We start from the raw sequence: 18,532 nt of genomic DNA, 5'->3' as shown, positions 1-18,532 counted from the left end.
ACTGGACCTTGAAACCAACGCATGTACCAACGGCTTATTTTTGACTTGGCGTCCCACCCCCTCTCTCCAGTTATTTCCAGGAAATTCAGAACAAGTGACGCAAGCCCGTTTATTGTGGGGGACGCGTTCCACAACCACTTTTACCCCTCTCACACACTTTAAACACATTCAACACTTTCCAGAAGTGTTCCTTAGCCCACGTTTTCACTCGCTCACTCGCCGGTCTCCAAACGAGAGGTAAAGTGTGCTTGCTTCAAGCGTTTTCCTTGTTGGTCCAGTTGAACTTTACTCGAAACTGACCCACAAAATAAAAGACAGTTAAACACTGTCAAATTAAACATCAATATGTTCAATCCAAACAAATGTCATTGCTGACACATAATGTGAAATGTCATTGACGGGCTCACGGACATTAGCATAGATGTTATGGTAATTGTAAACCTTGTAAAAACTGCTGCTTTAACACGAACAGAGCAGCAACACATACGAACAACAAAACTGCCTGGCATATTATTCCCCCTGTGACATGGGATCTATTACTGTCGCTTGGTTGGGGACCTTCTCTGCCTTTTCTTTTCGCTCTAAACTTATCTTGCCGCCTGGCATCTCGTGGTGGTACGACACCGAAGGCCCGCAACCCTAAATTGGGACTCGCTCCTACTTGTGCGGGGGGGAAACGCCGTACGATAAACGTTCACGAGCCGGAAAGACGACGCTCGGGTTGTTTCCAAGGATGCGCTTTTTGGTCCGTGTCGAGCGTTTGTTTGACTTTTGTCTGCGCAGCTCTCCGACACGCCGAGGCAAGAACGATGTCACAACCTCCTCAACGCACTCAACTCCCACAAGGAGCGGTGAGACGCCCGCCGCATCACAACGTCAATTCTCACATTCTGCGATATATCTCAACAAGTCAAGGATGTCGGTTGCGAATTCACAGGCAATTTCGACAGGAATTGTTTCTCAGTGACGCAGTCGCAACGTCTTTTGCTTTGCGGCTTCGCATGTGTATGGCGTTCGAAAGAGAAGCGGGATCCGGATGACTGTGGCGACCTCACAAGCTGTTTTCTCACACAGGTTCGTCTCCGGGAAAGAAATCAAGAAGAAGAAATGTCTTTTCGGGCTCCAGGTCCGAGCCCCGCCGCCGCTGACGTCCGATGCGTCGCCCCTCATAACCGAGCCGCCCATCAACATCTCCCACCGCAGAAGGTCGCAGTCTGTTTTTGTCGATCCTAAAATGATTTCTCTGCAAGAGAATGCTTTTTGCGTTGTCCGAGAGTTAACATTGCAGCTGCCGTACTTTTCCGTTGAGCCTCCTGCTAAACTTGCTCTTGTACAGTTTTGCAGTGTAGCAACACAAACCAATGGAGAAGCTGCCTCAGCTTCAGTGATTACCAGTTTCCCCATATTGGCTCAATGTCTGGGTTTTTGCACGAATTTGGCACCCTAAAATTAACACACGGCAGCCGCCAAAAGTGAGTAAATTCACCATTTGGCATGTACAGCGCAGAGGGCCATCCGCCACATAGCGAGTCAATCTTTGTACCATCCATCCATCCATTTTCTGAGCCGCTTCTCCTCACGAGGGTCGCGGGCGTGCCGGAGCTAATCCCAGCGATCATCGGGCAGGAGGCGCGGTACACCCTGAACTGGTTGCCAGCCAATCGCAGGGCACATACAAACAAACAACCATACGCACTCACATTCACACCTACGGGCAATTTAGAATATTCAATTAACCTACCATGCATGTTTTTGGGATGTGAGAGGAAACCGGAGTGCCCGGAGAAAAGCCACGCAGGCACGGGGAGAACACGCAAACTCCACACAGGCGGGGCCGGGGATTGAACCCCGGACCTCAGAACTGTGAGGCAGATGCTCTAACCGGTCGTTCACCGTGCCCCCTGTTTGTACCATATTATTCATATATTTTGTCATCATTTTGGTGGATTTGTCCTTTGTTCCTCTGCTGTCTGCACATAACTGTAATTTCTCGTGTATAATGCGCACCCATGTATAATACACAGCCCCAAAGTGGACCGCAATATTCTGGAAAACCCTTCTACCTATGTATAATGCATTTTTACAATGCATCATTTTGCTTCTACCCACGTGATCAAAACATCTGTATTTAATTTTTTTTAAAAAAGAATTCTTCTGAAGTTAAGCACTTTATTTGAACATACAATACTTTATTTTTATTTACTTGCTCTTATTTGGAAATCCACAGCCCTACTCTTATTTAGTAAATGAGAAAACACACAGTTGTGCTCATATGTTTGATTACCCGAGCAAAATCTGAATGAAGGACCAGGCGAAACATTTAATTTTACTTTAATGGGATTCCAATTGAACTGTCAAGCATTTCAGAAAAGCACAAAACATAACCATCTAGCAATTAATGACGGTTGTTGTTCAGTTAAAAAAACAAAACAACATTTCACAAATTCTGCCAGGGTATGTAAACTGATGAGCACAACTGTACATCTATGCAGTCATACGTAACCCTGTCATTTTGGAATTAAAGCGTAGGCTACACCATTTTCATAACCTCCAGATGGTGGTATACATTTATAAAATGTGAGTCCCCCCCCCCCCCCATTTTCCTTATTTATACCTATGTATAATGCGCACTATTGACTTTTGACAATTTTTGCGAGGAAAAAAATGTGCACTGTACATGAGAAATTACAGCATATGAACGATGCGCATGTACACAAACAGACACGCATAGCGTAAACAGACGCACGTTCCAGACGAGGCTAACTGAGTCGCGGCGGGAACGTGGACATTTTTAGCAGGAGGCTAGCGGCCACGGCGACGCCCGTCCCTCGCGGCCGTCCGCAGCACTTCCACGCCGGACGCGAGCCGCCGCCGACCTGCAGAAGACGACGCGAGTGCGCATTGATTGTGCACAAATAACTCCCGCGATCAAACTCTTGCGGGATGCTAGTCTGAACTAGCATCGAAGGACACGACATCTAGCAGACGCCGTGATATGGACCAATCAGAGCCAATGTTTCCATATTTAACTGAAGGAAGATGAGCGATCCAATCAGGGAGTATGATCCCACTGAGGCTGTAATGCTGTGAGTCAGGAGCAAGAGCCAGACTTCATGGACTGCGTGAAAGCCAGTGGCCTCGTTAGGCCCAATGCTCTTCTTCAGCTCCCCACCCCCCGAAATGAAAAGAAATGAAGTTTTTTTTCAAGCCCCCTACAAATCTTGAATACGTGGGGATAAACCACCAATAAGCCTTTTAAGGGTTGCTTCCCCCACAAAAAAAAAAAAATCAAAAACATTGTAAAATTCGATTTTTTTTTTTAACAGTTATTGTGTTGTGAGCCAAAGTCATTTCATTAGTCTCCATATTCATCAGCTATTAATTGTTAGCTGTGAAATGATATATATATATATTTTGAACATGTTATAGTAATCGTATATGTAAAATGATTTCATATTTTCTCCGGTAAAAAATATGCTCGGCAGGGTGGATTGTTTTCATTTACCGGCCAAATCAAACAGTTAAGTTTGAACACTGCTTGTCATATAACATTTCAATTCAAACATAAATTAAATATTCAGTCTATACAGTTAAATAATACAAAGGAGGCCATGGTCCTTTCTCTCTCTCGGGTTTTAAACTTTACAATAACAAGAGGAGGCGTTTAATTAGCTCAAGCTTTTTGGTTCTTTTGGTACAATGAACTCGTGTGAAGACGTCATTGTGACCTGCATGAAAACATTTTTACTAGCGCTGTCACTATCCAATATTTTTACTGTGAATTATTCCATTGATTACTAGAGTTTAATATTTAATCATGTTTTCCGATTTCTTATTTTGTAACCGTTTTGTATTAAATGATGTTGAGACAAAACCATACGAACAACAATTGCGCAATATGACGAGAGGGAGCGATGTGGTACTCGTTAGCCTTTTCGAAACTGAAAGCGACGTCTTGGCTACTGATTAATGCGAACGAATGGCTACTAGTTCGACATACACTTTTTTTTTTTATTTTTTTTACATACGCTTCAGGTTCAACTACATGTCAGTTACCCGTTATTCATAATACGTCTGCAAATGACCATTATTTTCATAATCGATTGACTTTTATTTTTTTCCAGAAATTGATTAGGATTCAGTCCCTCCCTGTTTGGTCTGAAAATGGGCAAAAATGTTGATCATTGTTTTACAAAGTAAAAGCAGATGTTCGCAAATGTCTTATTTTGAAAAAAACAAAAAAACCCATAAAAGAATAATAATATTTATTGATCTTCTGAAGTTTGATTAATCAATTAACAAAATAGTCGTCAATTATTTTAACCAATCAATTGTTGCACCTCCGTTATCAAATGAAAAAAATGGCGTCTCGGTTCATTGTGTGCTATTCGTAACTTTGTAAGCGTCGCATGTCGACACCGGCGCGAATGGAAAGCCCCCGCGAACGAGAAATTGTCAGTCCGTATTTTCATCGTCATGCCTGGTACACAAAATAGGAGAATGTCTTTCTTCTCCCCCTCCCCGGGCCTCTTATTAGCATAGTAATGAATGTGCGTGTTGCTGTTTTTGATTTGGTGCGTTTGCGTTTCAGCCCGCTGTCGCTGCCCTGCCAGAGGAGGTCGTCTGGGCCCGAGTCACGCAAGTCAAAGCGGCGCATCGCGGAGACGCAGGTCAGTGCCTCGGCTGTCCAAATAAGCCATCAATCCGTCAGACGCGGCTCCTTTCGCAAGCCCCCCGCCAAGACTGATGCGCCACGCTTCTTTCGAGCGTTCGTCCGCCTCCGTACCGCCACAAACATCACGTCAAATTATTCGACAAAATGATTACAAACCATCAAATAGTTACCGTCAACTGGAAGCCGACTACTGCCACCAATGTATATATTCGTCAAGTAGGTCTTTTAACGGGTTGGCCGGATTGTTTGTGAAGTTCTAGCTTCTGCATAACTGTTATGACAAACGGATGCCAGTAGATGGTGGCGTTTCATCACTGTGGAAGCAAAAGTGGTGGTGGTGGTGCTTTTGAGGAGAAGCTCAAAATTAGGCGGTGAATCTCGGCTCGTCACGTCGATTTGTGCGGTTAGAAGTCAAACGGGCGAAGACCCCCACCCTCTCTTGGCTCTCTGCTCACCACGCATACCACCACCCACACTCACCCTTGTAGCAGTTTTATTCATTTTTGGTACGTCTTCCTCTGAATTTTCTGCAACAAACAATAAAACTCACCTCATTCGTCCCACTATCATTGTTAACAAAGTGAGTGAGGCAAAGGTTACGTAGATAAAATAACAAAATAAACAAACAGATAAATAAATGTTTCATGTAGCGAACGGCAAACGGCGTGTAAAAAAGCCGTTGACGGTCAACTGGAGCCACGCAGTGAGTCCCTGTTGCTCAAGTCACGTTTCCTAGTCGCATATCTGCAAATAAATAACGTCATTTCATGTGTGTAAAACACTTTTGAGTATAAGGCGCAACCCCAAAGTTGACGCCAGAAATTGAGATGTCTTCTACCTATGTACAATTGCCATGCTATAAATGAATTTGTCTTTATACCTCTAATTAATTCGAATCAGTTACACTATGTCAAGCTCCCGTAACTCCTGATGAATGTATTTAATATTGCGCCTGAGAAGCACTCGAGAGCAGTTTGATACTGCGGCTTCAAGGTGGCGGTGCAGTTTTCATTACATCGCGCAAGTCGTCTCATGTGTCAACGCTCACGTGGGACGGGTAAGCCCCCGCCTTAAAGCCGCAGTATCAAAACTGAACTCTACAGTGAACCACAGACACAATATTAAATACATTCATCAGGAGTTACGGGAACTCCGCATAGTGTAACTGATCAGAATTAATTACAGGTATAAAGACGAATTACAACTACCGTAGCTACAATATTCAACACATTATTCAGGAGTGAATAATTATCAGTTTATGATTAATTTTATAAAGGAAACAGATTACAAAGTGGCAGGATCTCAATATGAATATATATTGTTCAATGAGAAAGAGAAGAGGAAAGCACAGAGCCTAGAACTGAATGTGGGGATTTTGAATGTTGGGACTATGACGGGAAAAGCTCGGGAGTCGGTTGACGTGATGATTAGGAGAAAGGTTGATATATTGTGTGTCCAGGAGACCAGGTGGAAAGGCAGTAAGGCCAGAAGTTTAGGGGCAGGGTTGAAATGATTTGACCATGGTGTACATGGGAAGAGAAATGGAGTCGGGGTTATTTTAAAAGAAGAGTTGGCTCAGAATGTCTTGGAGGTGAAAAGAGCATCAGATCGAGTGATGAGGCTGAAACTTGAAATTGAGGGTGTTATGTGTAATGTGATTAGCGGCTATGCCCCGCAGGTGGGATGCGACCTAGAGGTGAAAGAGACATTCTGGAAGGAGCTAGACGAAGTAGTTCTGAGCAGAGAGTCGTGATTGGTGCAGATTGTAATGGACATGTTGGTGAAGGAAACAGGGGTGATGAAGAAGTGATGGGTGAGTACGGCATCCAGGAAAGGAACTTGGAGGGACAGATGGTGGTAGACTTCTCAAAAGGGATGCAAATGGCTGTAGTGAACACTTTTTTCCAGAAGAGGCAGGAACATATGTGACCTACAAGAGCGGAGGTAGAAGCACACAGGTGGATTACATCTTGTGCAGACGATGTCATTTGAAGGAGGTTACCGACTGTAAGTTAGTGGACAGGATGCTGGTGTGTAAGATGACTCTGGTGGTGGGGAGGAAAATTAGGAAGACAAAGGCAGAGCAGAGAACCATGTGGTGGAAGCTGAGACAGGACGAGTCTTGTGCAGCTTTTCGAGAAGAGGTGAGACAGGCTCTCGGTGGACAGAAGGAGCTTCCAAAAGACTGGACCGCTGCAGCCCAGGTGATCAGAGAGGCAGGCAGGAGAGTACTTGGTGTATCTTCTGGCAGGAAGGAGAGAAGGAGACTTGGTGGTGGAACCCCACAGTACAGGAAATCATACAAGGAAAAAGGTTAGCTAAGAAGAAGTGGGACACCGAGAGGACCGAGGAGAGGCGAAAGGAATTCATTGAGATGCGACACAGGGCAAAGGTAGAGGTGGCAAAGGCCAAACAAGAGGCATATGATGACATGTATGGCAGGTTGGACACTAAAGAAGGAGAAAAGGATCTATACAGGTTGGCCAGACAGAGGGATGGGATAGACATGGGAAGGATCTGCAGCAGGTTAGGGTGATTAAGGATAGAGATGGAAATGTGTTGACTGGTGCCAGCAGTGTGCTAGCTAGATGGAAAGAATACTTCGAGGAGTTGATGAATGAGGAAAATGAGAGAGAAGGGAGAGTAGAAGAGGCAAGTGTGGTGGACCAGGAAGTGGCAATGATTAGTAAGGGGGAGTTAGAAAGGCATTAAAGAGGATGAACAATGGAAAGGCAGTTGGTCCTGATGACAAGGTCAGAAGGAGCTACATTGTGTCTTTGTAGAGCTAGAAAAAGCCTACGACAGAGTACCCAGAGAGGAACTGTGGTACTGCACGCGGAAGTCTGCAGTGGCAGAGAAGTATGTTAGAATAATACAGGACATGTACGAGGGCAGCAGAACAGCGGTGAGGTGTGCTGTCGGTGTGACAGAAGAATTTAAGGTGGACGTGGGACTGCATCAGGGATCAGCCCTGAGCCCCTTCCTGTTTGCAGTGGTGACGGATAGGCTGACAGATGAGGTTAGCCTGGAATCCCTGTGGACCATGATGTTTGCAGATGACATTGTGATTTTCAGTGAAAGCAGGGAGCAGGTGGAGGAACAGTTAGAAAGGTGGAGGCATGCCCTGGAAAGCAGAGGAATGAAGATTAGCCAAAGTACGACAGAATATATGTGCATGAATGAGAGGGGTGGAGGGGGAAGAGTGAGGCTACAGGGAGAAGAGATAGCGAGGGTGGAGGACTTGAAATACGTTCTGCTGCTGATTATGAAAGAAGACAAAATGCTAAAAAAAAATTATAAATGTTTTTCTTGTGAAAAAGGAGAGTCTACTCTTTCTTTTGGTAGGTTTGGTACTTATATTGTCACAGAATATTCTGTGGGTCTTGAAAGATCTGTCAAAATGCTCTAAAGCAGTGGGGAACTGTCAAAAACGGCCAAACAACCAATCAGAGGACGTAAAAAGGCTGAATGTGATTGGTTACAGAAACATGGCAAATACAGTTTACCTTGGGCCAGCAGTACTGATCGTGGAGACAGTGGGCAGATTAAATTGACATGGCAACAGACAGGGACTGAAATATGATTGGACGAAAAAAAAAAAAATAATAATCCAACATCCACATACAGGAAGGACTGCAGCCAAGAGAACCATGACCAAATGAAGACAATGGACTATTGGAAATAAATGAACACAATTTTATGGAGCAAATTGTTGGTTGTGAATGTAGGTCAGTGCTTTTGATCGCATTTCGGGCGAGCTACATCAGACGTTTCATTTCAACGCAGAAAAAAAGCCGCCCGTGTGCGCTGCGCAACATCTCGTCGCCTTTATCATCAATTCCGCCCGACTCCCAGGTGACCGCGTTGACGACTCCACACGTCGGCTCTTCTATTTTTACAAACTTGTTGTTAACCGCCGCGCTTGACGTCCTCCCACACGCCGCTGATTGTGCTCATGCGGTAATCCTGGAAAAAGGCTCCCCTCCCTCCGTCTGGCTCCAAGCAGAAGATTGTGATGGTTTCAGTTTATAATTGCCTAGAGATGCCACAAGATGGCAACAAAGATCTGTTTTTCCTATTCAACAAGGCTATGGCCTGCCTAAATGAAGCTCCAAGCCTCACGCCAACATAGTTCCTTGGCACTAAGATGCTGTCAAAGCCATATTTTTAGACAAAGAGGTGAGTTTTTCAGCAAATAAGAGGATGGGGTTCCAAAAGAATTCCGCAAACTGTCCAAATTGCAAATATGCAGGGGATCACTGTATTTGTTTCATGAAATGTTATTGATTTTGTCTCTCTCTTCATTCCCTAGCATTTCTCTTGGCTGCACTGCTTCCAGTGTGGTGTGGATCTTACATTTTGTTGTCCAATCAGATTCCAGCCTCCTTGTGTTGCCACGCCAATCTAAACTGCCCTTGGCCTTTACAATCAGTTGTGCTGGCACGTGGAACATTTCTTTAAGCGATCACATTTCAAATTCATCTTCACGGGGCCGGAGCGCTGGCCATTGATGACATCATATTGTTTCCATCCTCTGATCGGTTCCTCGAGGAAGAACAGAGAAATAAAAAGTTTAATGTTTCCATTGAGGTAGTTTATAGTATTTTTTTCCCCCTTTGCTATACGTTTTGGGTCTGGAACGTACCCCCCGCGATAAATGGCTGTCGACTGTCTACGCAAATCTCCCCATTGCAAATATCGTCCCGTGTGCGCACGATTGACTGGTGTGATGACGATGCGTAATTCGTGTTTTGTCTATCTCCCTTCAAGGCTTGTCCGCCCCCAGTTTTGTCCAACCCCATGGAGCTGCTGCCTTGTTGCCATGGCTACGTGGGAGGGGACGGCCTGTACACCCCCGGGAAGTCTGAGGAGGAAGTCCACCTGAGGTGATGCGCGTTCACCTTCTTGTTTTAGACGCCTCGCTCACTGGCCTGGAGACCAGTTGGCCTCCACTGGTGACATCTCGCGGAGACTAGCCGCGTCGTGGCGAGATAAAACATATTCCATTTCAGTGGAGACCGTTTGGCGTTACCGACACAGTTTTCCAGGGAATTTTTCAAAGGATTCCTGCAACGTGACCAACATTTAACAACAGAAAATGTCAGCTCCATTTTCAAGGAGTAGTCGTCCCTCGTTTATCGCGAGACGACTGTAGCGACCATGTGTTAATTTGATTATTTATACATATATTTTTAAAGCTTTATGCATAATACCAATACAAAATATGCCTGCGAGGTGCAGAAAGGATTTTTGTCCACTTTGTGTCGCCATCCTCACATTCGACAGTGTCGTATCTGTGACTATGACTGTGTGCGGCTTTAAAAGGCGGGGCCTGGCCTGGCGAGTGACGTGCGCATCAGCGAAATTAGGCTTAGTCTATCCTTGACCATCTGTGGAGGGATTACAATTCCTTCTAAGTAACGGGGGGTAGGCGACTATATGTGTTTACTTCCCTGTCGACGCGCAGCTGTATAAGCCAGTTCTGCTTTGCAGTCGACAAATTGCGCGTTGTTGTCTTCTTTCTTGAAGTGTCAAATGATCCCAAACTTCTTAAAAGCGATTAGATATGAGATGATTCGATATGATGGCTTTCAAAATCCACCGTAACGTGAAAAGTCAACTGCAATATGGCCACTGTGTAAATAAAGTAGGGTCTCAAAAGTCATAGGAAAAGAACAATCACTGAGGGAAAACGGTCATCGCTGAAGCCAGCTTTTACGTTGATCCGTTTCCACTCGTAAAGTACCAAATGAAAAGTGAATTTGTGTACTTGCCTAATTGGATGGCGTGTAATTTGTCAATTTTCCTCCCGCAGTTCTCCCCCGAAGCGGATGTATGCGCTGTACCACACGGCGTACAACAGAAACACGGCGCTCTCCAGAGGTCTCCATCACTGTAACAGGTTTTTGCTTTTATCGTCATGCGTCATACCGTACGTGAATGTATGATATCTTACTAGTATATGGTTCCATGATGGTTTTAGACGATGAATCCGTGCAAAATTCCTTCTCCTGGTTTTCCTCATTTGGCAGACGCACGCAAGCCATTGTATTTATTAAAAGGAGGAGGGGGGGGAAAAAAAAAAAAAAAAAAAAAGAGGCGGTCTGCGGCATAGTCGGAGTGAACACAGCCACCTTGATTTGCCGCCAATCAAAGCGGCTCCTCTCATTCCCTTGAAACGGGGAGCAATGACGGTCTCGCATGGAGACGTCTCAGTGCGGAGGGGGACCATGCGTAATCGCAGCGATCCGTGCGTGGCAGACAACCTTAGCGGGTCCCCTTATTAAATACACAATGAGCTGGTGAAAACCGCTGGCGACTTGAACATGTCTGCGGACTTCACGGATCTATCCCCGCACCGGATCCTTCGCGTGCCCCCCGTGTCGGTCGGCCAGTGGGATGATTGAAATAATATGAGGAAAATGCCTTCACTGAATTGATTTCTGCAACGATTCAGAGTGTTCGATGCCCGCTGTTGAAATACGTCGGACATCCACCACACGTCCGCGGGGCTCGCGTGCCGGTCTGCCTCCATGTCAAATTCGCCAACATTGCATCAGACCAGCAGTCTACCTACTGCACCAGACTTAGACATGGTCCCAGCAGGCCTAGGTTTAGACTGACTTTCAGCCACCGAATTGTCAGATCCGCACCCTCCTTGCGCCAGTACGCCCGACTTGTTGCAGACCGGTCTGCCAAACTGGCAAATACGCGCAGCGAGCCTTGCGCTTGCAGGAAAATACATTTTTGCACTCCGCTGTAGATGCGCCAACTAGGAAAATACAGCCCATAAACTCGCTTTGCTGGGTGTACCGTACCGCTTGGTGGCCACTTCAGTTTTTCAGTTTACGACTCCTTTGGTTCCCCCCCCCCCCCAGCATGGATGACAGCTGCAGAGTCCCCCCGCCCTGCTTCCCGTACCCCCTCGACTCCAGCGACCACATCCACCACCCGCACCACCACCAGCCGGGACAGAAGCAGCCAGAACCCATCCTGCTACGCGATTTGCCGCCTCGGCCCCAGGCGGATGCCGTCGGAGGCGGCGGCGTGGCCGGGAACGGGGCGGAAGACGGGACGCTTACCAGGAGCTGGGGCGGAGGCGAGGCGGTGAGAATCCTGGCCAGACGGGTCACGCCGGACGGGAAGGTGCAATACCTTGTGGAGTGGGACAACGTGGGCTTGTACTGAACTCCACGCACGGACTCTTTTGTAGTCGCCACGAGGAAACGCCGGCTTTAAGATACTAAACGTGGAAAAGATGGGGGGGGAAAAATAGCACACGTCGCAAAATCCAGGTTGCTCTCATGGTACCGTCTCGATCCCACGTCCTTTTAACCTCACGACTCTTGACTCTATGTTCCTCTCGCTGGTGTTTCTTGGATATTTGTACTGTTAACTTTGGAATATGCCTTTGCATCTGCCATCTTTTACCAGGACGGGATTGTGTTCAACCTCCAGCTGGTTCGTTTACGTCACATCAAGCGGGGAGCTCGACTCTTAAGTTTTATATCAACCAACTGGTGGTCAAAAGCCAAACCTACTTTCGAAAGCTGATTATTTGGGCTCGCCTTGAGATATGAGATGAATTCATTCTGTGACGCTTGTACCTCAAATCATTTTTCCTCATTGACATGCATGGAAATGCCCAAAATTCGTGACAGCCTCCCTAGTAAAAAAAACCTAAACATTTTTATGTCTAATGTTAAAAAAAACGCTAAAATATTGAGCTTTATAGAAACATACAGGAATGACATAAGTGGAATGAAAACAATGGAATTTTGCCACACCTTGGCTTAATATTACTGCGCCAGTAAACCGCAGTAATATTAATCGTTCTTTGCAGAGGATAAAGCATATATGCCTGTGAGTATTATTTTATTAACTGTGTTTCTCCACCGTTTGTGTTCAAATTATCCGTTGCTTAAAGGGTCATAAACCCACCACATGGCTGTTATTCGTTAACCCATCAATGGCGAGTCAGGTCACTCGTATCTCAAGGCACCGCCGTATTAGCGCTCGGACCTCACGGGTCAGAAGGTTTCTGTGATGTTAAGAGGAGTTTTTGAAAGTCCGTTCAAGTTTGAAACCACTCGTGCTTATCTTCCATCACTTCACTAAAGTAGCGTTGACCTCATTTGGTGTCCTCGGTTTTCCCATGGAGCTCCGTTCCTACGGCGACGACGTATCCCCGGTTTGTTGTAACGTGCCGTTATGTAACAGAGTACTGTAGTAAAAGTTGGAATGACAGTAAATACTTGACTCACAAAATGTTTGGGGTATTGGGCTGAAATTTCAGGATAAACCTAAAATGAACTATAACCTTTACAGGTCAACTTGATTTGACCTTGCGTAAATGCACATGTCCAATTGTTCAATGTTTCACTACTTTTGAACAATTTTCATGGCAAACTTCACAACAGGTGTTTGAGCCATGAACACTTCCACTTCTATGTCTTTCTGTGACTCTTCTAGTCTCTCTGTAGCAAGATGCCGATGACCCTCAGCAGTTCAGTAGCCCTTTCCGGACCCGTGAGGCCAAAAATGTCAACAGCGTGATGAAGAGAAAAATAAGAAACATCAATTCTAATTCCAGTAGGAAATGTCAATTTGGCGCTCAGCTCTTTGTTGACAAAAAAATAATAACAAATCTGAAACATGCAACATTTGGACGTGCATTGAAATGTTTACACCGTCATCCTCAAATTTCACCCCAAAGCCCCAAATCACAAACTTTTTGTGGGAAGTGTACTTCTATAAAGAAGGAGAAGAAGAAGAATCACCTTGATTGTCATGAACATGCATGCATGCGCGCCAAATGTGTTCTCTGCATTTTAGCCACCACAGTGAACACACACACTTGTTAGTGGAACCGACACACCGGAGCAGGGGGCGGCTGAAGAACACTGAGGCAGGCCAATTAAATGGAAGAACAGGAAGTACGCGTGATGGACGTTTTCTTCTCACGTCGCGCGGCAAACTTGTTCCTTCCGCGCCATTCCCAACGTCCAAACATCGTAAAGCGAGGACCCCCCCCCCCCCCCGTGTGTTGGAAAGAAAACGAGTCACCTGGAGGTTCACGTACAGTTCTCTCGTTGTATTATGTCACTGAGATTGTAGCTTGCTTAACCAATATTTGATAGATTTTTGTCATACATCATTTACATTGAGTCTAATGTATTTGTCTTTTTTTTTTTTTTTAATTAATTTGGGTTGTGCAGTCACATTATACTGCTTTTTTTTTGTATTTATTTATTTTGCACTGGTTGCTTAATGGTTCTTCGGGTTGGACCAATCAGATCATCTTGCGATAAAAGACAAACATTGATTAAAAAAAGCTCGACTTTCCAAATTGATGAAAATATTTCTGGTTGCAGGAAATTATTGAGGATTTTTTTTTTTTTTTTTTTTTGTATTCGATGTTGGACACCCACTAACTACAGTGGGTCACTTTTTGTTTTGTTTCACCACTTAGCTATTTTGGTCAACCACATTGAACTCAAATACTCAAATTGAAGGCAACAGATTGTCATTTGCCGGAAGTTTCTCGGACCGCAAGTAGCAACTTGGTAATACTTCCAATATTAGTAATCCCGGGTTTGCAATCAAAAATGGGGGATTCAACCCGTAAGTGTTCTTTCGAGGGACACGATACTATCAAGGACCGCCTCTTTTGTCTTCAGGTTTGAAATGCAAGTGCCGGGGTTTTTTTCTTTATTTTATATTTTTGACTTTAGAGGTGAGAAGAATGTGGTTCAAAAGTTCCAGAGTTTATATTTTATACAAAAGCTTTATTTCAGCACTGAGTTTGATACAGCACGCGCAATGTTGATTTGAGTTCCCAGTTTCATCACCTACGTACGTATACAAACAATGGACAATTGGCCGTTTGTTACGACACAGCCCATTGCGTCGGTTTCCATCCCACTCGAGTGTCTTTGTTGCTTTGTTTTAAAAAGGGAAAAGGCGGCCGAGCGGGGCGATGGTGTTGAATGTATTGAGTGTTTTCTAATGGTAAATTTGTACCCGTCAAGTGCTCGTTTTAGGTTGTACTCTCACCGGAATGTTTCAAAAGGAGGAGGGAATATGGACACACGATTTATTTTGGGAGCCTTCTGTTGTTTTTGATGAGCTGTCAAATCCAGGAGCAGTTTGGTTTATTTTTGAAGAAATGACCTTTCTATAAATGCTCTCTCAATACACATAAGAAGAATAAATGCTTTCCCTTCATACGGTGCTTTTCCCCCCCCCCCACTCTTTATTCATGTGTAACTGGCGCTCCCCACAAAAAGTCTCGAATGCTTTTGTGAGCCTTCAAGTTGAGTCCATGCAGGTTTCCTCACAAAATATTCTCCCGTTTGCGAACGTCTGGAAAGGCCCGCGGCTGCGCACTTGCCTGGCCGCAGCCGAGACTTTTGCGTTGGCCAGATGACGACTCACGATGATCTCGCGAGGTCGTTATCGCGAATCCAACTCGCCGCAAGAGGATTGACCCGCCGCGTCGCTGGAAGGGCATAACGCGGATGGCGTGTCCTGCCGAGAACTCGAGTGGGATGCGGGACAACAAGCCGCCATCTTGGCTACCATTAGCACGACTGTAAACTGCTTTGCCAAATTAGTTAATGTGAACCGAACCGTTTATTTCCCTAAAGTCGATGCAAATCACAGTCGGCATCATTTTCAAGTCATCAAGTGTAATTTCCATATTTTTCAACAAACAAAATAAAACCCTTCCAAACTCCGTGGGTATTCTGACAGCCTCCAAAGAAGTTCAAGAAGAAACTCTCCAAAAACGTTTAAGGGACGCAAGACGTTGAAATGTAACGCGGCCCACGCTGCAATTTCAATTAATGACGATTATCGGTTCGTTCAACCAAAGCCTTCATTTAACCAGGAAAGTAAAACCCACTGAGACCAACGTCGGTTTTTCAAGGGTGATCTGGCCAAGAAGGCGAGTACAAGGCAGACGTCCGTTCTGTACACCGCTTTCCCAGTTCAGAGTCGCCGGGTGCTGGTTCCTATCCTGGCTGACTTCGGGCGGACTACAACAAACCCTGAACTGGTCGCCAGCCAGCCGCAGGGCACTTCTACAAACTGGCCACCATTCACACCGTCACTGCGGATTTTCGCTACTCGCTAATAGCGGGGGTCCACTGACTATATATATATATATATTTAGAGTTAAATTAATTCGAAATAATAAAATACAAAATGTGGATGATTATATATTTTCCCTCTAAAATTTTAGAGGGAAAATATATAATTACATTTTATTTTGCATTGATTTCTCTAAATAAATACTGTAATTTGTTAATTGAGTAATTAAAAAGGAAAAATATATTAACTTTGAGTAAATGATTTGCTTAAATTATTTACTTTAATTATGAAGTAAATAAAAATAAACAAAATGTAATTTTATGATGTACTTGCATCTACTCAATGTTTTTCTTTGTAATAACTTTTGTTGGGGTTATTTTGTAAAATACACAATTTCTTTCACGATTAGTTACTTAATGTTAATTAATTTAATTTAAAAAAAATACATATATATTTTTCAATATATTTTCAATATATTGAAAAACAAGTTGTATATATATTTGCAATGGCTCAGTCTCGACTGTGACAGTTTCTTACTTTAACATTTTTTTGTACCCTTATTTAAATGTGCTGCTGCATTTGACCGCTGAGTGGCAATCACACTTCAACAAAGCCCCATGCTGCGTTTACGTTCCCTCCAAAAATCGACGTTCACGTTGTAAATTTCTTGAAGCTACGTCATTTTTTAAATTCAAACCAAAATTTAAAAAAATTTGACTTCCGATTCAAGCCAGTTTCCCTTAACCTGTTTACAATTACATGTTTTTATTGGCAGTCCTACCTGTGGAAAAGCGACTCTCCCACGTCCCCCAAAGGCAGCACCACTCAAAGAAAACGACGCCATTTTGGCTCTTCTGTTTCTTTCGCCAATGGACTTCCGGTTTCACTCAAGCGTTCAAACGGAGGCAAAAAGCGGTGATTTTAGTCTTTGAAACTCCTGTAGTGAGTCAAGTGCACGAGTATGGCTCCTAACACGACACAATCCTACAATTTTACTGGCGCTAATGAGCTCTTTTTCGACAGCTGTGGCGAGAAAGTAGCCTCCTCCTCATTGCTGCTGGCAAAAGTCACCGATGAAACACTCACCGTGGTAACTGGACACTCTTATAGCGGCGCAATGTGAAACATGTCTGCTCCGTTGGTTATTGTGGAAATATCGACTGCTACTTCTTGGTTTAGTGGCGGGTGCCACCTTCTGTGGCGGCGTGTAGGTCAGACTCGGTTGTGACCGCGTTCAAAAGCAAAAACTGTTACATTCTCTTTATCATTCCAGTTTCTCTGAAAAACGGAAACATGATATAGTTTTTCAGTCTTCAGCACATTTTTAAGATAAAGTACTGCAACCCTACTTTTTCTTTCTTTTCTACCTCAGACGGCAGGAAAAACGCGCGCCCACTTTAAATCCATGCGCATGCGCAGTCGTGTCTCTCGCCCACTCGTGCCCCCTCCCTCACGCACACACATTTGTGCATCCCGTCTATTTTTTTTTATGCAAGGGAGGGAGCCGCGCGCGCTTTCGGAAAGCGGTGGTGGATTATTATTATTATTATTATTATTATTATTATTAATATGGTGCTTATTATTATGATGCCGATGTCGAACACGGCGGACTATTGGCATCATCATCTTCATCATCATCATCATCGGCTCCCATAGGAAGGAGTCCGCCGCCTGTTTTTTTTTTTTTTTTTTCTTTTTCTTTTAGATTAATTTTCTTTAGAATTTTTTTTTTTAATTTTTTTTTAGTAGAATATTTGCTTCCTGGAACGCCGAGACCTGCCGCAACCTCCGCTCAATGCCGTTGGAACATGTCCTATGTTCCCATTCAAGGTACGGCTCATTTCGCTCATTCTTATTCTTGCTGCATGTGGACATGTCGTACGTGTCGTCGTCCGCCCATCCTCCCTTCCTCCTCCTCTCCGGCTGACATGACGTCCTTAATATGCATTTGAACGCACCAGCACAGCCGACAGGTGCGTTGGTCCACCAAGACGTGCACGCGGCCGTGTAGTGCCTTTGCAGGAAGAACGGTGCACGCGCGTGAAAACGCAGCGTGGGTCCATGCGGCATTCGTAGTGATGCGTTCAAGTGCTGCCGCTGCTGTCGAGACGACATTCCGTCGTGTTCCTAGAATGACAAAGTAATCAATGAATACACGCAGACATGCATATGTGGATAGTTTTTGTTCAATCAACCCTGCCGCCTGAGAAGGAAGAGAATTTGCAGATCGACTTCAATATCAGATGTTCGAAATGTAATCTCGGGCATATGTGGAACGATCGATAGTTGGGGGAGGAGGGAGTACGTTCCAAGTCGATGATCTGTTGTAATGCCGATATTGGCTCCGAGTTCACCTCTCGGAGCAGGCCTCATGGCCAGCGGTGGCGAAAGTACGGATTGAGCTCCTTGACTTAAAAAGTCACAAAGTACTGACTCTGAAATGTGCAAAAGAACAAAAAATAAATAAAAAATCAATGTTTACTATGCCAATATACACTGGGGGGGGGGGGGAAGAAAAAAAAGAGTCCTTTAAATTGACTTAATTTGAACATGAACATCGGGTGCACATGACTAAAATGACAATTTGTTTTTAGGGGAAGAGGGTAAAATGTCATTTGAACACATTTCAATCATGTCCAACCGATGTACACGTTTAAATTAAGTCAATTCAAAGGACTTTTTTTTTTTTTTTTTTTTTTTTCCCAAGTGTACAGTACTCAAGCAAAACAAAACAACATAACAGAAAATGTTTTAGGTACAACA

At 44.5% G+C, this 18,532-nt stretch overlaps 2 protein-coding genes across 5 annotated transcripts in view; both read left to right on the top strand.

Annotated features, from left to right (window-relative positions):
• The window catches only part of phf1 (PHD finger protein 1), a 30,645-nt gene extending 15,232 nt beyond the window's left edge, over positions 1-15,413 (top strand). For 3 of the 4 annotated variants that reach the window (XM_061777324.1, XM_061777323.1, XM_061777322.1), the window contains 6 exons: positions 784-851; positions 1,075-1,206; positions 4,592-4,670; positions 9,446-9,561; positions 10,491-10,577; positions 11,554-15,413. In XM_061777324.1, the coding sequence (XP_061633308.1) occupies positions 784-851; positions 1,075-1,206; positions 4,592-4,670; positions 9,446-9,561; positions 10,491-10,577; positions 11,554-11,863 (792 nt within the window). In that variant the 3' untranslated portion in view covers positions 11,864-15,413. The remainder of the gene's footprint in view (positions 1-783; positions 852-1,074; positions 1,207-4,591; positions 4,671-9,445; positions 9,562-10,490; positions 10,578-11,553) is intronic. The other variant, XM_061777325.1, reaches the window with a different exon arrangement.
• Positions 15,414-17,116: 1,703 nt separating this feature from the next.
• syngap1b (synaptic Ras GTPase activating protein 1b) overlaps positions 17,117-18,532 on the top strand; it is an 85,643-nt gene continuing 84,227 nt past the window's right edge. Inside the window, exon 1 of the mRNA XM_061777293.1 lies at positions 17,117-17,599. Coding sequence (XP_061633277.1) covers positions 17,578-17,599 — 22 coding nt within the window. The 5' untranslated portion in view covers positions 17,117-17,577. The remainder of the gene's footprint in view (positions 17,600-18,532) is intronic.

This window comes from Phyllopteryx taeniolatus, chromosome 6, assembly GCF_024500385.1.
Source record: "Phyllopteryx taeniolatus isolate TA_2022b chromosome 6, UOR_Ptae_1.2, whole genome shotgun sequence".
In the NCBI taxonomy this organism is placed as follows: Eukaryota; Metazoa; Chordata; class Actinopteri; order Syngnathiformes; family Syngnathidae; genus Phyllopteryx; species Phyllopteryx taeniolatus.
The sequence above is the reverse complement of the archived record's forward strand: the minus strand, read 5'-3'. Positions and strand labels throughout refer to the sequence as shown.